Raw genomic sequence first — 16,850 nt, 5'->3', positions numbered from 1 at the left:
CTGAATTATTAATACATTTATTCTTCGTATCAACTTTTAGTTTCAAATTTTTACTTTTAAATTATCACCCTTATCACCATTAATTTAAATATTATCAAGATGCAGTTTTTATTGTTTAAAAGTGTTTTAGATGCTAAGAATTTCAAAGATGCCTGAAAATATTGTAATTTGCAATCCACCATGGCCCAGACCAGGATAAAGTCCTGACTGAAGATGAATAAATGAATGAATATTGGTATGCAGTGGAGCTAGTTTCTCCATTTTAGGCACTTTTCTAGCCCAGAAATTAACTCTTCCCTATTTCTTAAAAAAAAAAAAAAAACTCACATAGCACATATTAAAAAAAATGTTCTCACTAAGAATGCTATGCACCATTATCTGTCACAACCAAACCAAAAGAAACCATTCGTATCATTTGCAGGATGTGTAAACAAAGTGCTGTTGCAGAAAATATAGCGACTCAGTTCCACAATGCAGCACGACATGCAGGAGCCCTGTAAAACAACTGACAGTGTGAAGACAAGACAAAGATTTCTGTCAGGCTAAGATAGGAAATACAGCTCTCAGATGACAGGATAGAGGACAGAGTGTGCTGTACTTATTTAGGAAAGCCTGTGCTAAAGTCTAATAAGAAAATAGTGGAAGTACCAGACATGGGGAGAGTGGAGATGGAGGACAGGTGTGGGAAATAGTAGGACACGTGAAATATAACATAGGCCAGAAGGGTGAAGCAGGGCGCGGTGGGAGGAGAGGCGTCAGGAAGAGTGATGGGTCCCCCGCATTGGCCATTAAGCTCCCGGAGAACTAATTACTGCCTGAGTGACAGCAAGGTGATCAGTGACGCCTAACGCTGGCTTTAAATTAGCTCCACTAACACTGCAGGCACTGGACATGTCAGAGGAAAAAGGAGCCATGAAGCAGGATTGGGGCTGAGAAAAAGTAAGGGAGGAGGAAGAGAAGTGGAGGGACAGCGACAGGGCAATGCTGTCAAGTGGAGATAGATGTTGCAGGAGCAGGGCATTTACAATCGATTGCCCAGGAGGTCTCACTCTCTCTAAACTGCCTCATCTTTTGTACCCAGCATCCCTGCCTCTATTTCTCTCCCTTTATCTGTCATCTTTCTTTTTCTCTGAGTGTTCCGTTTAGCTTCTTCAAGCCCTGATACATCACACTGACTGTCGGTCAAGGTTTTTTGCACACCATTGGCACTATTCCTGCATTGGGACTAGTCATCAACCTGTTTGATTCATCCAACAGTGAAAAAGTGTATGAGACAGAGAGAGAAAGAAAGAGGTCTCTGACTGGCTGTTCAGCCTGATAGCTAGCTGTATTTTTGCAAAGTAGAGAAACAAAATGGCTGAGCAGACTGTTTAAAAGATTGTGGCATAAAAATGGTAGTCAAGTTAGTTTGCTTCGCTATTCCCCAAACTGTTTGCTACATCTTTAGAAAACTAGAGTTCCTCAAGCATTGGTTGGATGGTTAATGGGTCTAGCTTTCTTAAGGGGTTCTACTTGAAGCCTTATCAGAAAAGGAAACTGTCTCTTGTCGATTTCTATATAAAAATATAGGGCTGTCCCAAAGTGCACTATATATTGTAGATCCCTTTTTCCTAGGAGCATATAGCATTTAACAGTACAGCGCTATAATACTGGTAGGTGCTTTCTATTCTGACATATTGTTTAGTCAAGTTTAAAATGTTGTATGATAACACTTTTCTGGGTTTCTTTTTTTGTTGTTATCATGATTACAGTCTACTGCCACCTCTTGGTTTGGAGAATTATTTTCTTTCATGCAGATGCAGAACAAACGTCAACGCCTGCAATCAGCTGTCGTCACTGCCATTTGTTAATCAATTGAGGCAGTTGGCTTTCATTGGCGCTAGTTTGATGTTGGCTTGGCATGTCAAGGTCAGGGATGTTTCTGAACCTTTGGGTGCAGTAAGTGCCATCCTACTTGGACTCTAATGCCCAACCACCCACCTACCGCAAACAAGCCTCTCAAGCTGCAGACCACAAAGAGGCCCTGTGAAAAAAACTGAATCACTATGTCCTGATTTTCGTCCGTTATCCCCTGGCTTGGGGCGCTGTACATAAGTACTTTTACCACTTATAGCCACAGCCCTTGTTGTGGATAAAGAGGGTTTTTGTATAATCCATTGCTCAAAGAGCATGAGGTGAGGAAATCCTAAGCATCTGTTACCACTCACCTGTTTCTGCACCTGTTAAGAGCATATTTCAGGCCTCAGCTGGGATTCAGCTCTGTATAACACAGATGTGCTTGATGTAGAGAGAGAAGGGCGGTGCTCCTAACTTTATCCTCACTAGACTTTAAATGTATCGATCTATCTTCCTCATAAAGTTGGAGCACTTTAAAGCTCAATGCTGAGACCTATTACTTTTTGCCGTAGCGAGCTGACCACTTCTAGCTTTCTCAGATCTCCCTGTCAGTCTTGTTGTGTTGTAATCTTGGCCCGAGCTGCAGATGAGAGTGCAGTAGACCCATTAATGTGTGGCCCCGATGCCATCATTATTTCAATCAGCACACACTTAAGTGCAATTCCCCGTATCCGCATTGTGACGCCCTATCCATTTATGTGATAAATTAGTCTGTTGCAGCATGTTTGTGCATGTGGTACGAGTTTGCGCATATGCATCGAGGGTTGGGTGGAGCAAGCAAGGTCCGGAGAGAATGAGAAAAATCAAGACATTACAATAAGAGTTAGGATCCATTAGGCGTTTATGGTTTGTAACCTAATACAGAAGAAGCTTAGCAGGATCCGGGGAGCCTAAAGCGGCATGGTGAAGGAGAGAGAGTGATGTGAGGACGAGATTGAAGCTGACAGGCGTTTACTGTTTCACCAGGCCCATGTAGATCCCACTGGGGGTCATAACAGGACGCGAACATCTGAGAAAGGGACATGAAGATGAAAATGCGCAGGATGAGCTCAGCTGCAGTACATCTGACCCCTGAACTGGGCAGGCAAATGGAAAATCAATGTTACATTTACAGTTGAGTGTTACAGTTAAAAATGACTATTCACAATTGCAAATTAAGACTTAAAAATGACTATTCACAATTACTTATTACTGCTGAACCCAGCTGGAGGGACACCATAGTCAGGTGCAACCAACAAATCACTAAGACTACGTTTGTGGACAAATAGCGTTTTGCTTACAGTGTCTGTTTCCCCTTCTCTGGTCATTTACATACAGAAGATGAAGGTCTTGTGTCACGTGTTTGACATGTTTGCCTTAGGAAAAATTTTACATTTTAGGGTTGATGCAGAGGAAAATTAGGGAGAAAATAAAAGAGTACATTAAAAGGATAGAGAGGATGCCAGAGGGGCAAAATGCAGTCATGTAGTGGGAGTAGAGCTCTGAAAGAAACCTAGAGTCGCATTTACATGTGGCTTAATAATCTGACTGATAGTTCAATTGGAATAAAAAAGTCATCTATACACAAGATTCTGAAGAATTATCATTTTGAGGCAAATCCAAAGAAATGTGCTATTTTCCTGTTTTCTGTATTTCTTCTTTATCAGTCTTGCCATTAAATTTATATCAAAATATCTTTTAAAGATCTATGACACTTCTCATGCCTCCGGATCAGGACGGGCTCCCGGGCCCACCTTGACCCTGACCAGGATAAAGCTGAAGTTACTGAAGATGAATGAATGAATGAATAATCCATGATACAGTAATAAATAATCCACAATACATGAATAATTCTTGATACATGATTCTTTGACCTAGAATTTATGGTATCGTTGGTTATTGTTTTCAGTAAAAAATATATTTTACAATATTGAAATAAAAGCCATTTCTCTTTAAAGCAGTGTGAAACTCCCTCAGATCATCATTATTATCATTAAGCAGTCCCATCTCATTCACTGTGCCTCGGTTGGTAAGGAATTAGCATCACATAATAAAATTAGCTTATTATCAGTCGACTCTCTGTAGTGACTCAGTTCCAGTATAAGTAGCATCTTCTTGTATTCACAATCACTTCATCTGGCCATCCATATTTCACACAAATCTTTTGAATTGAGCATTTAATTAGCAACACATTTATCTAACTAACTGCATAAGTTTTTTGAGTACATTATCAAGAGCCTGTTATCAAAATAATAAATTCATAAATGCAATTCCCTATCAAATTTAATACAATTGTATTAACACGAATTAAATCTACTAATAAGCTGCAGATCCACCTAGACCCGGACCAGTTACTGAAAATGAGTGAATGAATGAATGAATGAATGAATTTCTGACCACAGGATTGGTGTTAAAAGAAATGAAATCTATTAAACTGCAAGGGGAAGATATTCAGATTAAATTGCAATATAAACGCAGAGAAGTTTTTGGACTGTATTAACAAAAAGAGTGGTGAAACCCAGGAATTCAATCGGCAAAACAACCAGGAACCAATACCAGTCCATGCAAGATACAAACAAGAGAAATCCACAGCAACTCAGTGCCGTGATTATAGGGCCGGGGAATTAGAAAGCTGAACTCTTCTTCCTGAGAAGGGCGTGACAGAATCGGTCGTATGGTTGGCTGTGTGATGTGGGAAAGATCATGTTTTGTTTTCCTTAGTGTTTTCCTTAGTGTCTATTTGTGCTCAGTTGTGTTTTTTTGTCAGTTAAAGCTCTGTAATGTGTAATCTAATTGATTTAAATTGTGTAGAATATGTTCTGGAAACCTAGACTTAAAATACAGGGCTCGCCACTATCATTAACCAAGCGATCATGTCTGTATCATTTGTTGCACCACTGACAGTTTTGTCATGAGTCTTTGTAGAGATCCAATGCACTAGCAATTAATTTATGTGTTGGGTTTAGTTGTGGCTCCTTCTGTTCTTCCTACTGCTATTTTACATTTGTTTCTGGTCAGATGGTGGATACCCAGTTCGGCACGCTGTGAATAATGTGTGTACTGTATTTGAGGTTGTTTATGTGCTGTATTCTTATACTGGAACATGAATTGTTTTCCTCAGTTGTATAAGTACATCTGGATCTTACAGCTGTTTCATCCCAGAGGGCAGATGTTACATTCTGAAGTAGTTTTAAATGACTACACACACCTGCTTTTATATTAGTGATCAGTGATCTCCAGTGTGAATGCTGTGTACTCTCCTCTCTCTCTCTCTCTCTCTCTCTCTCTTTCTCTCTCTCTCTCTCTCTCTCTGGCTCTGTTGCTGAAAGCCCCTGAGTCATGCATTTCACAGAACTGTCTGAGTGTCAGCAGCAGATGGAGAGATAGGTGGAAGAGTGAGAGAGGAATGAAGGGAGGAAGGAAGAGTGAAAGTGGCGCCATGCGGTGGTCAGTCAGCTCTGCTATCCTCTGCGCACTGCGCATTTACGCACATTAACCTTGGCCAGGGTCAGACCTGTGCCAGTCTGCCAGGCACTCGGTTGGCACCGGTGACTCACTAAAGGGAACAAGGCCCTTTACTGATACACCACTCATCTGAATGCTAATAAACACCATGTGTGTTTCTCAGTCCATGCAACAGCCATGGAAGAAATTAGCTCACACTAGATGTGTTTACATGCAATCTGACAATCCAATCTGATCAATAACTTAAATCAGTACACACTTAAATCAGAGTAAATTGAGGCAATTGAATGCAAATTGTATTTTTTTAAATTTTAATTCATTTTATAATCTGTTATATTGAAACAATAATTAGTAATTTGGAATGTGATTGCTTTCACATTTGAAATCTTTGCATACATCCTGCTTGATGACCAACACAGTGGGTAAACTAAACATAACTAAACTAAATATAACAACTCATTTTTCAAAAGATTATAATGTTGAGGGTAGATACAAACAGTTCAGTCAGAATCTGTGATATATGGAATATACTGTAATCTGAGATATATTCAATTCATTTCAATTTATTTAATATATTCGTATAGCACACAATTAACAATAGACTTTGTCACAAAGCAGCTTTACAGAAATCCTGTTGTAAATTTAGATTCCTAATCGGCAAGCCAGAAGTGACAGTGGAAAGTCCCTGATCACATGAGGAAGAAGAAACCTTGAGAGGAACCAGAATCAAAAGGGAACCCATCTTCTTCTGGGTGACACTGGATAGTGGGATTATAAATCAAGACAGTATACAGGTGAAGAGGAATAAAGATAAACAGTATTAAGTGCTGAAAGGATGTTCAGTATGATTATTTTTGGATTAGAGTCTTGGGATGAGCACAGGACAGTCTTTATGATTATAGCTGCAGTTCTTAGGTAAACCCATAGTATCCAGGTGAGATTATCCATGGAAACAAGGGTGAAATCTGGACATAACCTGGTTTTGGGAAGTGTGTGTGTGTGTGTGTGTGTGTGTGTGTGAATGACAGGCTTGGACATGGTTGATAACTATAGCTCTAGCATCAGTCTCACCTGATTGCGAACCTCCCTTGGGGTGCCATGCAAGACTGCTAAAGCTAAATCATATATACAAACACACACACACACACACGCACATACACAAATACACAGATTACCCACTACAACACATTAAATTAAATTCTACAACCCATATAATTCCACCGCAACGATGGTTCACTCTGTTTAAATGTGTGACACAGGACAGAGCACGAACTCAGATTCATTTGCAGTGCAGATGTTCTTTCAGGGTCCAATGCATCTAATTTTACCCTTTCACACAGCTATTAATTAGCTGTAGCATTTTTCTTTTCTACTGAAGACCTCTAATGTTTTATTCATTCAACTTGGAAATGGGGGAGGAAATAGGATGTCAGCTGTTGAGTATTTTTAAAAATGACCTAGGATGCTTTAGACCAGCTGTTATTAATCTGGTGAATTCTGATGTAGATATATTTTGCTGCCATTGTGCTCTTGCTTTATTTAGTATATTAAATTAAACTGATAATAATGCAGTGAAAAAAGGCAAGATAGTTTTACAACATGTCACTGAGCCACACGTCACTGATTTCTAAAGCTCTATATCATCTATATCATTAAAAATTAATTATATGAGTCAAACACAAAACATATTCATTCAATAAATTATAAATATGCATAAATATTATATCATTTAAGGTCCAAAGTTCCAAAAGTAAAGAGAGAAATAAGTACAAAATTAACAGTCAAAATTCAGAAATGTAAAATCAAATTTAAAAAAATTACAAATTAATCTCTGTGGCATATTTTAATAATAATAATAATAATAATAATAATAATAATAACAATAATAATAATAATAATAATAATAATAATTATTATTATTATTATTATTATTATTATTATTATTATTATACATACACACACACACACACACATATATATATATATATATATATATATATATATATATATATATATATATATATGTGTGTGTGTGTGTGTGTGTGTGTGTGTGTGTGTGTATATATATATATATATTTATATTAAGGTACAGTAACATTGTTGGTTCCCTTAACATTATCTACTGCATTAGTTAACTGTATTATAAAACAAATAGTTTTGGTTCTAAAATCTGAGCCACATTCAAAGTTGTTGTAAACCTTCGATATATGTGATATACTGTACGTACACCCACCTGTGACCGCAGCACAATAATTGAATACTGTATTAATACACCAGGTTTTAAACGGTTACACTTTAGCCATTGTTCTGTCCATATAATGCCCTAATCATTGCCGTAATGTTGCTTAGCAGCCAAAGCTGCTAAAAGACTACATTGCATGCTGGAAGAACTGCAACTATTATTAATAATAAATTTCATCATATTGTTTTTTTCACCGTTTTATAAGGGGGGGTTAGGTACTTCGCTTTGAGCCGTGCCTCAGAATATCCTTATTCATGATAAAATCACTGTAACACACAGCTTCGAATGGTTTGTTGCTATAACATGCCATATATTTCACAATTAATAAACCGCAAGTAATCTTATCAAAGTTGTTTCTAACAAATTTGTTTAAAGAATAACTAAATACACCTGTATTAACTAATATTAATTCCATTCATGATGGTAAGTCCACATAAATATACAGCATATATTAAGATACAGCAAATTACTAAAATCTGTTTTCAAGTGTCTGGGTGTAAATTTTGGCATCTACTGTTTAACTTCACTTATAATCTTCAATGAACCACCACAAACATTCATTAAGGTGGTGGTATTCATGCTAGTTGTATGGCTTATTGGGTCATTTTAAAACCCTAATAAATACAAGTGTTATTTAATCTTAATTTACAGTGTTTCCTCATATGTTTACTTTATTAGGAAGACCTGTACACCTGAACATTCATGCAATTATCCAGTGAGTCAATAATGTGGCAGCAGTGTAATGCATCATATCATGCAGATACAGGTCAAGAGCTTCAGTAAATGTTCACACCAGAATGGGGGGAAATGTGATCTCGGTGACTTTGACCGTAGCTTGCCTGTTGATGCCAGAGAGGCTGGTTTGAGGATTTCAGAAAGTGCTGATCTCCTGGAATTTTCATGCACAACGGTCTCGAGATTTTACACAGATTGGTATGAAAAACAAAACACAAACACCTTGTTGATGAGAGAGGTCAGAGGAGAATGGACAGACTGGTTCGAGTTCACAGGGAGGCTATGATAACTAAAATAACCACTCTTTACAACCATGGTGAAAAGAAAAGCATCTCAGAACACACAACACATTGAACTTTGAAGCGGATAGGCTACAGCACCAGAAGACTACAATGGATTCCACTCCAAGAACAGGAATCTGAGGCTATAGTGGGCACAAACTTCAAACTTCAGCTGTAACAAAACATTTTGCATCAATATCCTCATTATTCTGTTATTAATATTCATTCCTGAAAGGCAAAGACAGCCTCATTTTAAACGTACTTGCAGATAAAATGGTTAGCCCAGTCTCTGTTGCTTATCTTACGAAAGCTAAAAGGTGCAATTAGATCTTCATGCTGGGATAATGAACATATCTGCAGTCTGATTGAGACAGAGAGCATTTAAACTGCAGCTCTCAAGCCTTCCATATAACTAATGACTGCTGTAAAGGAAAAAACACTCACTGTCTCACTGTTTAGCTGTTACCTTACGGATCCATTTTTTCTACAAGTCTGGCTTTTATCCCTTTTTAATTCTTTCTGTTTTTTAGATGAGATTTAACTAAGCATTTTTAGTATTTTCTTTATAGTCTGGCCTTTTCTGTTCATCCATCCTATTCTCTCTCTCTCTCGCTCTCTCACTCTCTCTGTATGAATGTACTTTATTGCCTTGGCTTCTTTAACTGCAATATTATCAAAGAAATTAATAACTGCTGGGTTTGAAATGTGGTTTATAGCACATTGCTCTCTGTCTATCTCTCTGTAGCATGTTTGCTTCAATCGGAGCTGGTGAATTATGAGAGAGTGAAGGAGTATTGTTTGAAAGTCCTTGGTCATCAGCAGGACCATTTCAAAGCCATGTACCGCGCCGGCATCGCCTTCTACCATCTGGGAGACTATGATTGCGCCCTGCGCTACCTCCGCGATGCCAAGAGCCGTGAACCCACAGGTAGGCCTTATTTAAACAGAGGTGCGGCTGATCCATTTAATATTTTTAATCATCAAGCCAATAATCATGTTTGTTTGCTTATCTGTCTATGGGTATAGAAAATATTGAAAATACAGAAAAAAGTGATGCACATATGCATAGTGCTAATATTGTATACATGTAGTATGAAATGAAGAAGACTATTTAATTTTTTGCCTTTTGTTCCTTTATGGTCAAAAATGGTCAAATGAAAACCTTTAAAGTGCTTACACTATCTTATTGTTCACAACACTGTGTGTCTGTGTTCTATTTAGGAGGAAGCTGCCTAGGTAGGTAGGATATTTGTGCAGTGTTTAAGCTCCTGAAATAATATCTGTTCCATTCAAAAGGCAGGATTAGGACAGTGTTACTTTAAGGATCTATATTTCAGGGGATAAAAAAGACCTTTCATTCTGTACACTGGTCACTAGTTTTGTGAACATTTGAAAACATAGCTGCTCAGAATGAGGAATATAATTACAGCTACAGTACAAGTTTCACTGCTAGTAAAACATCGAGCAAATTTATAGGGAATTTTAAAAATATAGTATCATGGTAATTTTAGGTGGGAATGCAGGAATTCAAGTGGTCAAAAACAGTTCCAAAGTCAAACAAAAGCAAAAAAAATAATAATAATAAAAGCATAAAGCAGGTAATGATGAAGTTAAACTGAATTTATCTGAACTTAACCTGAATTTATTATGTTTGAAACATCAACAACAACAACAACACCCATAATCTCACAGATGTTATTGAAAATTTATCCTGCAAATGTATTGGATCTAAATGTAGTTGAAATTTGCTTGAAAATTCAGTTTAAAACATTATGGATTTGTGAATAAGGATTGAAGATTAACATTTGCTGAATAGCTGATATATATATACGGGACTGCACCTCACTTGCCCCTATGGATGAGCTGCCACTGGTCCTAAGGGTATACAACATTTGTGCTCAACTTTACACACTGACCCTGATCATGGCTTGTATGAAAAACGAAAGATATCCATGCAATTGAGTACCTTTTTTCTTTTTTTTTATCCCTCTTGCAGACACAAATGTGCTGCGATACATCCAGCTGACGGAGATGAAGATGAGTAAGAGCGGTCAGCAAGTGCGGGAAAGCAACAAAGAGGCTCTGGGTTAATCTCTGCCCATTCCTCTGTTTATTTGGCCATCCTCTCCACAAATCTCTCCCTCCTTTTCCCTCTACAGCCCTCATACTATGGACTACCAGGACCCCTGTACTGTGCCCTTTAGTGAAGATGGACTGCTTTTGGCACAGAAGCCCCTCGATTCACCCTCCCGCTCTGAATCCTCTCTGTCCCTTTAAAACCAAACCGCCCCGGTGCTTTCAGTTTCCCAGGTACTGACTGACAAAACGATATGGAAAAAAAAGCGACAAAGCAACAAGAACCACTGAAAGTCTGTAGGAAAATTCACACGGACTTGATAAAGGACATTATATATTATTGGGGAGGTGGACGAGCAGTGAAGTGTAGCTATAGAGAGGTGGAGGTGTATTACTGTGTGGCCACCATCTTTAACTATAAAAGAGCACACATATCAAAGCCACAGTGCTGCGCCACAACAAATGCTAAGTAGGGCCTAGGATTAAGCAGATGACCTTTGAACTCAAGCGCACTCCATCGCACACCTCCTTCTTCCTGGCTGAAGGGAACAGGAGAGAAAATGCAATTCCGTCTCGCCGGATACTACTGATCTCTTTGCCTGCGTTTTCATTTATTCCTGGTTGTAATTATTTTTTCCTTCTCTCTCTCTCTCTCTTTCTCAAATTTGGCTGTATTTAATCTTTTTTGAACTGTTTCAATTCAAGGGCTAATTCTAAGGTTTGTAATTCGTCCTTTGATTTCGAGCACGTTTTCTTTCCGTTCGCTGCTCGTTGTACAATAGTAGCATTTGTTTAAGCAAGTTTGTGATGTTTTTGTCTTTCTCCAAGGAACAAAAAAGCAAACGCTGCCCTGAAGTTAACAACTGTTTCGTGAACCCGTGTCATTGATCTCCTTTTACTCCCGGCAGAATGTCAGACCCCGCCCCTCTCGGAGATTGACCATTGACAGTATTTCTGAACGTGGCGAATTCTGCAGGGTTTTATAGAGTTAAATATTATAGTGCAGCCTTGCTCATATGCTTTATGCTTTACGTAGTCACATCTGTATTACTGTGTGCCATGTGATATCAAGTGCCACTATTAATGATGTTTTTATCAGCCTTGCAAATCAACTTTTAGTCCTCTTTTATACATTCCTCTAAATTTTTGTCCCCATCTCCGTGTCACAAATTGAGCAAAAGAAAGCAACCAGATTGACAAATTTTCATTTTAATGATCTCACTGGCTCTCAGTGGCTGTAGCAAGGAATTGGGTTTAATTTTGTACAGATTCGAACATTTAAATCACCATCAATGTCCACCGACCCAAATTTACAGCATGTCCCAAACTGGAAGCATCCATAATTAATGTTGATCTCCATTTTTCTGCTCTGCTAAAGAACCCGTCTGCTGTTAAATCACAGGTAGCCATATAATCTATGTCTAAATAAGAACTTCTTAGTGCAATCACTCTTAGCTTCCAGTTTGCATTAGCAACCACAACTAGTCGGCTGAGACATTTCTGCCTGACCTGATACGAGAGAGATAATGGTGTCAGTGTGACTCTGGGGGACGCCGAGCATGGATTCAGACGAGGAGAGACTCTGATGAGATGTAGAACACCGAGAGGGGAGACTCTGAGCCACTGTGCTCACCGTGTTGGTGAGATATAAGGGTAGGACGTGATCAGAATTATTGCTTTCAACTTTTTGAGGCACAGAGTGACCTGAGAAACAAAATGCTCGCTTGCTTTCTTCACGGCTCCTTGATTCCCCAGCTTTTCTAGATCTTTCTGTATCATGTTTGTCGCCCTGACTTTTGGATTTTTATGCCTTTTTATTTTTTTTTTTTTTGGTTGATTATTGAATTTTTTTATGTAAAGGGCAAAGACGATAGCGATGCATCAGTGGAGTCTGGGTCATTAGCTCTGTTAAACGTGTCTCTTATGTCCCCGTGTGCTGGCTGTCTTTGGTCAAATGGTTACGACACAGGATTGTGTGATTGTTGTCGCCCGACAGCAACAGAAGCACAAACTAAGAGGTTGGATGGACAAAAGTGAAGCGGTTAGCCGTGCTCGTTTTCTTTGATGTCACTTGAGGTAGGTGTTCGTTGAATGTTCAAATAGATACGTGTGGTTTTGAAACAGATGTACAACAAAAAAAAAACAATGGTTGTGGAGAGCTTTACTTTATGGAATTGTTTTATCAATATATGAGAAAGAAAATTAAATGAGATTATGAAAAAAATATATATATTTAAAGATCAAAAAGGGGCAACTTTGTATCTGTGTATATGTTAAAAATTTCTCTTCTGTTTATTGCCTTTTTCTGTGATGTCAAAACTTCGGTCTTGTCTAAATCGCAGTCCAAGGGTTTGGGGGTATGACCTTTGACCTCCCAAGTGGGATCCTAAGAGTGAGAAGTGTATAATTATGATAATAATAATGAAGAAGGAAGTAGTTGAAGGGGTGAGGGTACCCTGCAGACCTGAACACAAAGGAACAACTCGCTGGTTTCTTTTTTCATTCATTCGTCTGTTCTGGAGAGAGCGACTCGGACCTTCTGGTTGTTATGGTTCTTATCCCACTGTCTTGCTGGTCCACGTTTTGCCCCTCAGCGAGAGTGTCTCATCGGAAGATCTGAGAACTGGTTACATTTACCTGCAAGCCCAGGAATGCACTATTGATATGTATTTGAAGACAAATAAACTTTAGAAAAATAGAAAGAGCGTCTTGTCTGGTTTTTGCCTCGTTCTAACATGTTCAGCTGCTAAATGTTAAGCCTGAAATGATTAGATGAAGAGCTGTAGATTTGCTGCTTTACACAATTATAAATGTACCAACTACCACCTCCATACTCTTTTTCTCAGGAGCTTGATGTGAGAAATCTTATTTTGGATGTGAAAGTTGTGAACATCCTTAAATGCCTCCAACAGCCTACCTACACTCCCTAACCTGCGCGCCCACACCAGATCAATACAGCAAGAGGGGAAAAAAACAGCATTCATCTTGCCAAGTAAACATTTTTAGCTTCAGGAGGAAACCATTTTGTATCTTTTGAGTTTTACACTATGTCTGTCTTAATCTAAGTCCACTTTTGTTGGTTTTAGAATTACAGTATTATATTATAAATTGGAATATTACATATATTATTATTACTATAGTAGGCAAATAGTTCAAAGGGCGGGATCAATAACGTTCCAATATCTGAACCCAAGTAGTTCCAGCAAACAGGAAACAGGTAAATGAGTAAAATTCCGAACTATATGGCAAGCTGACAGGAAAAGTACAACTCACTTACTGCAAAAATACTGACCTGAGCGGTGTTTATATGGACGAGGAATTGATTGGAAACAGGTAACAACTAGACAATCGACTCACAATCCTGGTAACTGACCTCTGGTGGACAATATCCAAGCTCTATCATGACTGTAGCGAATCCTTCAAACACTTCAAAACTATGAGTACTTATATACATGTATGGCATGTATGGTAATTATGTTTTTTTCAGGTCTGAAGTGTAGTACCTTTAGCTGTATTAGCATCCAATGTTTATAATCTTTTTATTCCACACCTCTGTTGAATTCTCAAATCTGATTGGTCAGAAGGTGTTGATTCATTTTTTTATAACAACAGTTCTGACAGTAGTTCTGTCTGAAATTTATATTAATTAACTTGTTCTAATATGTTACCGTTTCTATAGTTACAGCTAATTCACAAGGACATGTAAGGCAGATACACACATAACAATAAACAGATTTTTTTTAAAAAAAGTGTTGTCACTTAATGAAAAACCTCAACCTTGGGCCTCATTTAACAATCTTATTGTAAAGTTGTTTGTAAATGTTTGTCAAACTGAATGAAGAATTTCTGACAGATTTTAAAAAGTTTAAGCTTATTTATGAGCCAATCATCCATAAAGTGCATTCTCAACAAAGCTCATTTGCATTTAGTGATGCCCACACAACTCCATAAAAGGTAAACTGCACAGAAAGCTGAGTGCACAAAATGGCAACTAAATGGTGAAAGAAAAGGAATTTCTCTAAGGCAGAAGTGGAAGTTATTTTAAGCCAACATTATGACTGAAAAGGCCACAGTCTGGAGATAAATTACAGAAAAGGTGAATTAGGTGTAAATTAAATGAGGTGAAAAGAAATAGTTTGACAAGAAAAAAAATCTACACTAATCTACACTGTATCCAGGTGATCCTAGACACCACCCTGTCATTGATTATTTTATTTTAACAGCACACCCGTCATGTTTTATTCCTTATTTATATCTTCATTCCTATTCTATATTAACTTAGGTTATGACATTTCAAGCAAACCTTTTTATAACACAATATATCACCTTATTAATGTATAGAGCACTGATTTACTGCAATGCAAAGAAAAAGACTGTGAGGAAAAGTAATTAACTCCCTAAAACATAACGATATACTGTTTGTTGCTTTAGATTTGTGAGAATAATAAAGTGTAAGCTTATTTCTGGGCATTTTAGGTGAATTAATAAAATGAAGATTAAATACTAAGAAGACATAGCCTTGCATATTCAATAATGATGCTGCATCTCACACGAGATGTGTATAAGAAGACATTTTCTGAAGCTGTGATTTCAGTAAATACTGGTATAATATTTTAACACTGAGATTTGTGAAAGCCTCGCTTGCAGAGGTGAGAGGAATGCCCAATTACTGAGCAGTGAGGAGGCTTTCATTTGAGCGCATGATGCGACTTGATAATTGGGCATATTCACAGGAGATTCTGACTACAAGAAGCCCTCCAAAATAGTCAAACATTACTTTCACCACTTCGTATCTGTATGATAACATCCTCATGAACCATCCTTGTGAACACATTAACTAGGTCTCAGATGATTCAACACATTATTTGTTGAAGCTTGTGAGTCTATTCACCTCCTTATTCAGACATTACTTGCATTTTCTTTAGTCTCTTCATCTCTCTCATGGAGTAATTATGAGTCTGTCACTACTGACTGCTCTTCTTAATGGCTCCTACTGCTTTGAATGCAGAGAGAGAGAGAGAGAGAGAGAGAGAGAATCAGAGAGATTTACAGAAATGGACAGAAAAAGAAGGAAAGCACATATTTATTGGGTCAATTTATTCTAACGTATTAATTGCAGTCATGCTGACAAAAGGATGGAAAATCACTCATTTGGTACAAAAGGAGTAATAATCAATGCTCTTAGGTAAATTAATGTGTTTTAATTATACTTATGCTTATACAGTGACTGCAATGACATGACTTCTTATTATAAACACATTCATAAACATGTGCCTTTCGTGCCAGTATTGCCATGTCCACCATCTTCCCTTCCTTTCCTCCCTTCTTTTCTTCACTGTGGCTTTTTATAGCATTGCCATGGAAGTGAAGGGGAGTTGCTAGGTAACTGACTGGCGTCTGAAAGTGTTGGAGTGGCGGCTGCTTTCACAGACACGAGCAGTGGAGCAGAGCACAGCTATGCGTGTGTGCGGGTATGTGGGGAGGGGTGCATGTGCAGTAATGATGGGATGGTATTGTTATTTTTTATCCATCATATCCATGTCCATATTGTGGCATCTGGTGTTTTTTTACTTATAAAAGAAAAATGACACAATGTTCTCCGCAGAGAGATATAAACACACTACAGGGTGTCTAAAATAGTGGTTGAGCAAGATTTTTGGTAGAAAATGTATATTTGTACAAAATATACACTAATCAGCTATAACATTAAAACCACTGACAGGTGAAGTGAATAACAGTGATTATCATGTTACAATAGCACACTGGTTGGAAGCAGGAAAAACGGGCAAGCGTAAGGATCTGAGTGTCTTTAACAAGCGCCAAATTGTGATGGCTAGACGACTGGGTCAGAGCATCTCCAAAACGGCAGGTCTTGTGGGGTGTTCCCAGTATGCAGTGGTTAGTACCTACCAAAAGTGGTCCAAGGAAGGACAACCGGTGAACCGGCGACAGGGTCATGGCCACCCAAGGCTCATGATGCACGTGGGGAGTGACGGCTAGCCCGTCTGGTCCGATCCCACAGAAGAGCTACTGTAGCACAAATTGATGAAAAAGTTTAAAGCTGGCATCACAGCTTGCTGCATATGGGGCTGTGTAGCCGCAGACTGGTCAGACTCCTGTCCGCCGCCAAAAGTGCCTACAATGGGCACGTGGGCATCAGAACTGGACCATTGAGC

General features: G+C 38.3%; 1 protein-coding gene across 1 annotated transcript in view; it reads left to right on the top strand.

Moving 5' to 3' along the window:
- Positions 1 to 13,404, top strand: part of ttc9b (tetratricopeptide repeat domain 9B) — a 35,404-nt gene extending 22,000 nt beyond the window's left edge. The window contains exons 2-3 of the mRNA XM_026913281.3: positions 9,344 to 9,526; positions 10,595 to 13,404. Coding sequence (XP_026769082.3) covers positions 9,344 to 9,526; positions 10,595 to 10,689 — 278 coding nt within the window. The 3' untranslated portion in view covers positions 10,690 to 13,404. The remainder of the gene's footprint in view (positions 1 to 9,343; positions 9,527 to 10,594) is intronic.
- Positions 13,405 to 16,850: the final 3,446 nt, after the last annotated feature.

This window comes from Pangasianodon hypophthalmus, chromosome 6 (genome assembly GCF_027358585.1).
Source record: "Pangasianodon hypophthalmus isolate fPanHyp1 chromosome 6, fPanHyp1.pri, whole genome shotgun sequence".
In the NCBI taxonomy this organism is placed as follows: domain Eukaryota; kingdom Metazoa; phylum Chordata; class Actinopteri; order Siluriformes; family Pangasiidae; genus Pangasianodon; species Pangasianodon hypophthalmus.
The sequence above is the reverse complement of the archived record's forward strand: the minus strand, read 5'-3'. Positions and strand labels throughout refer to the sequence as shown.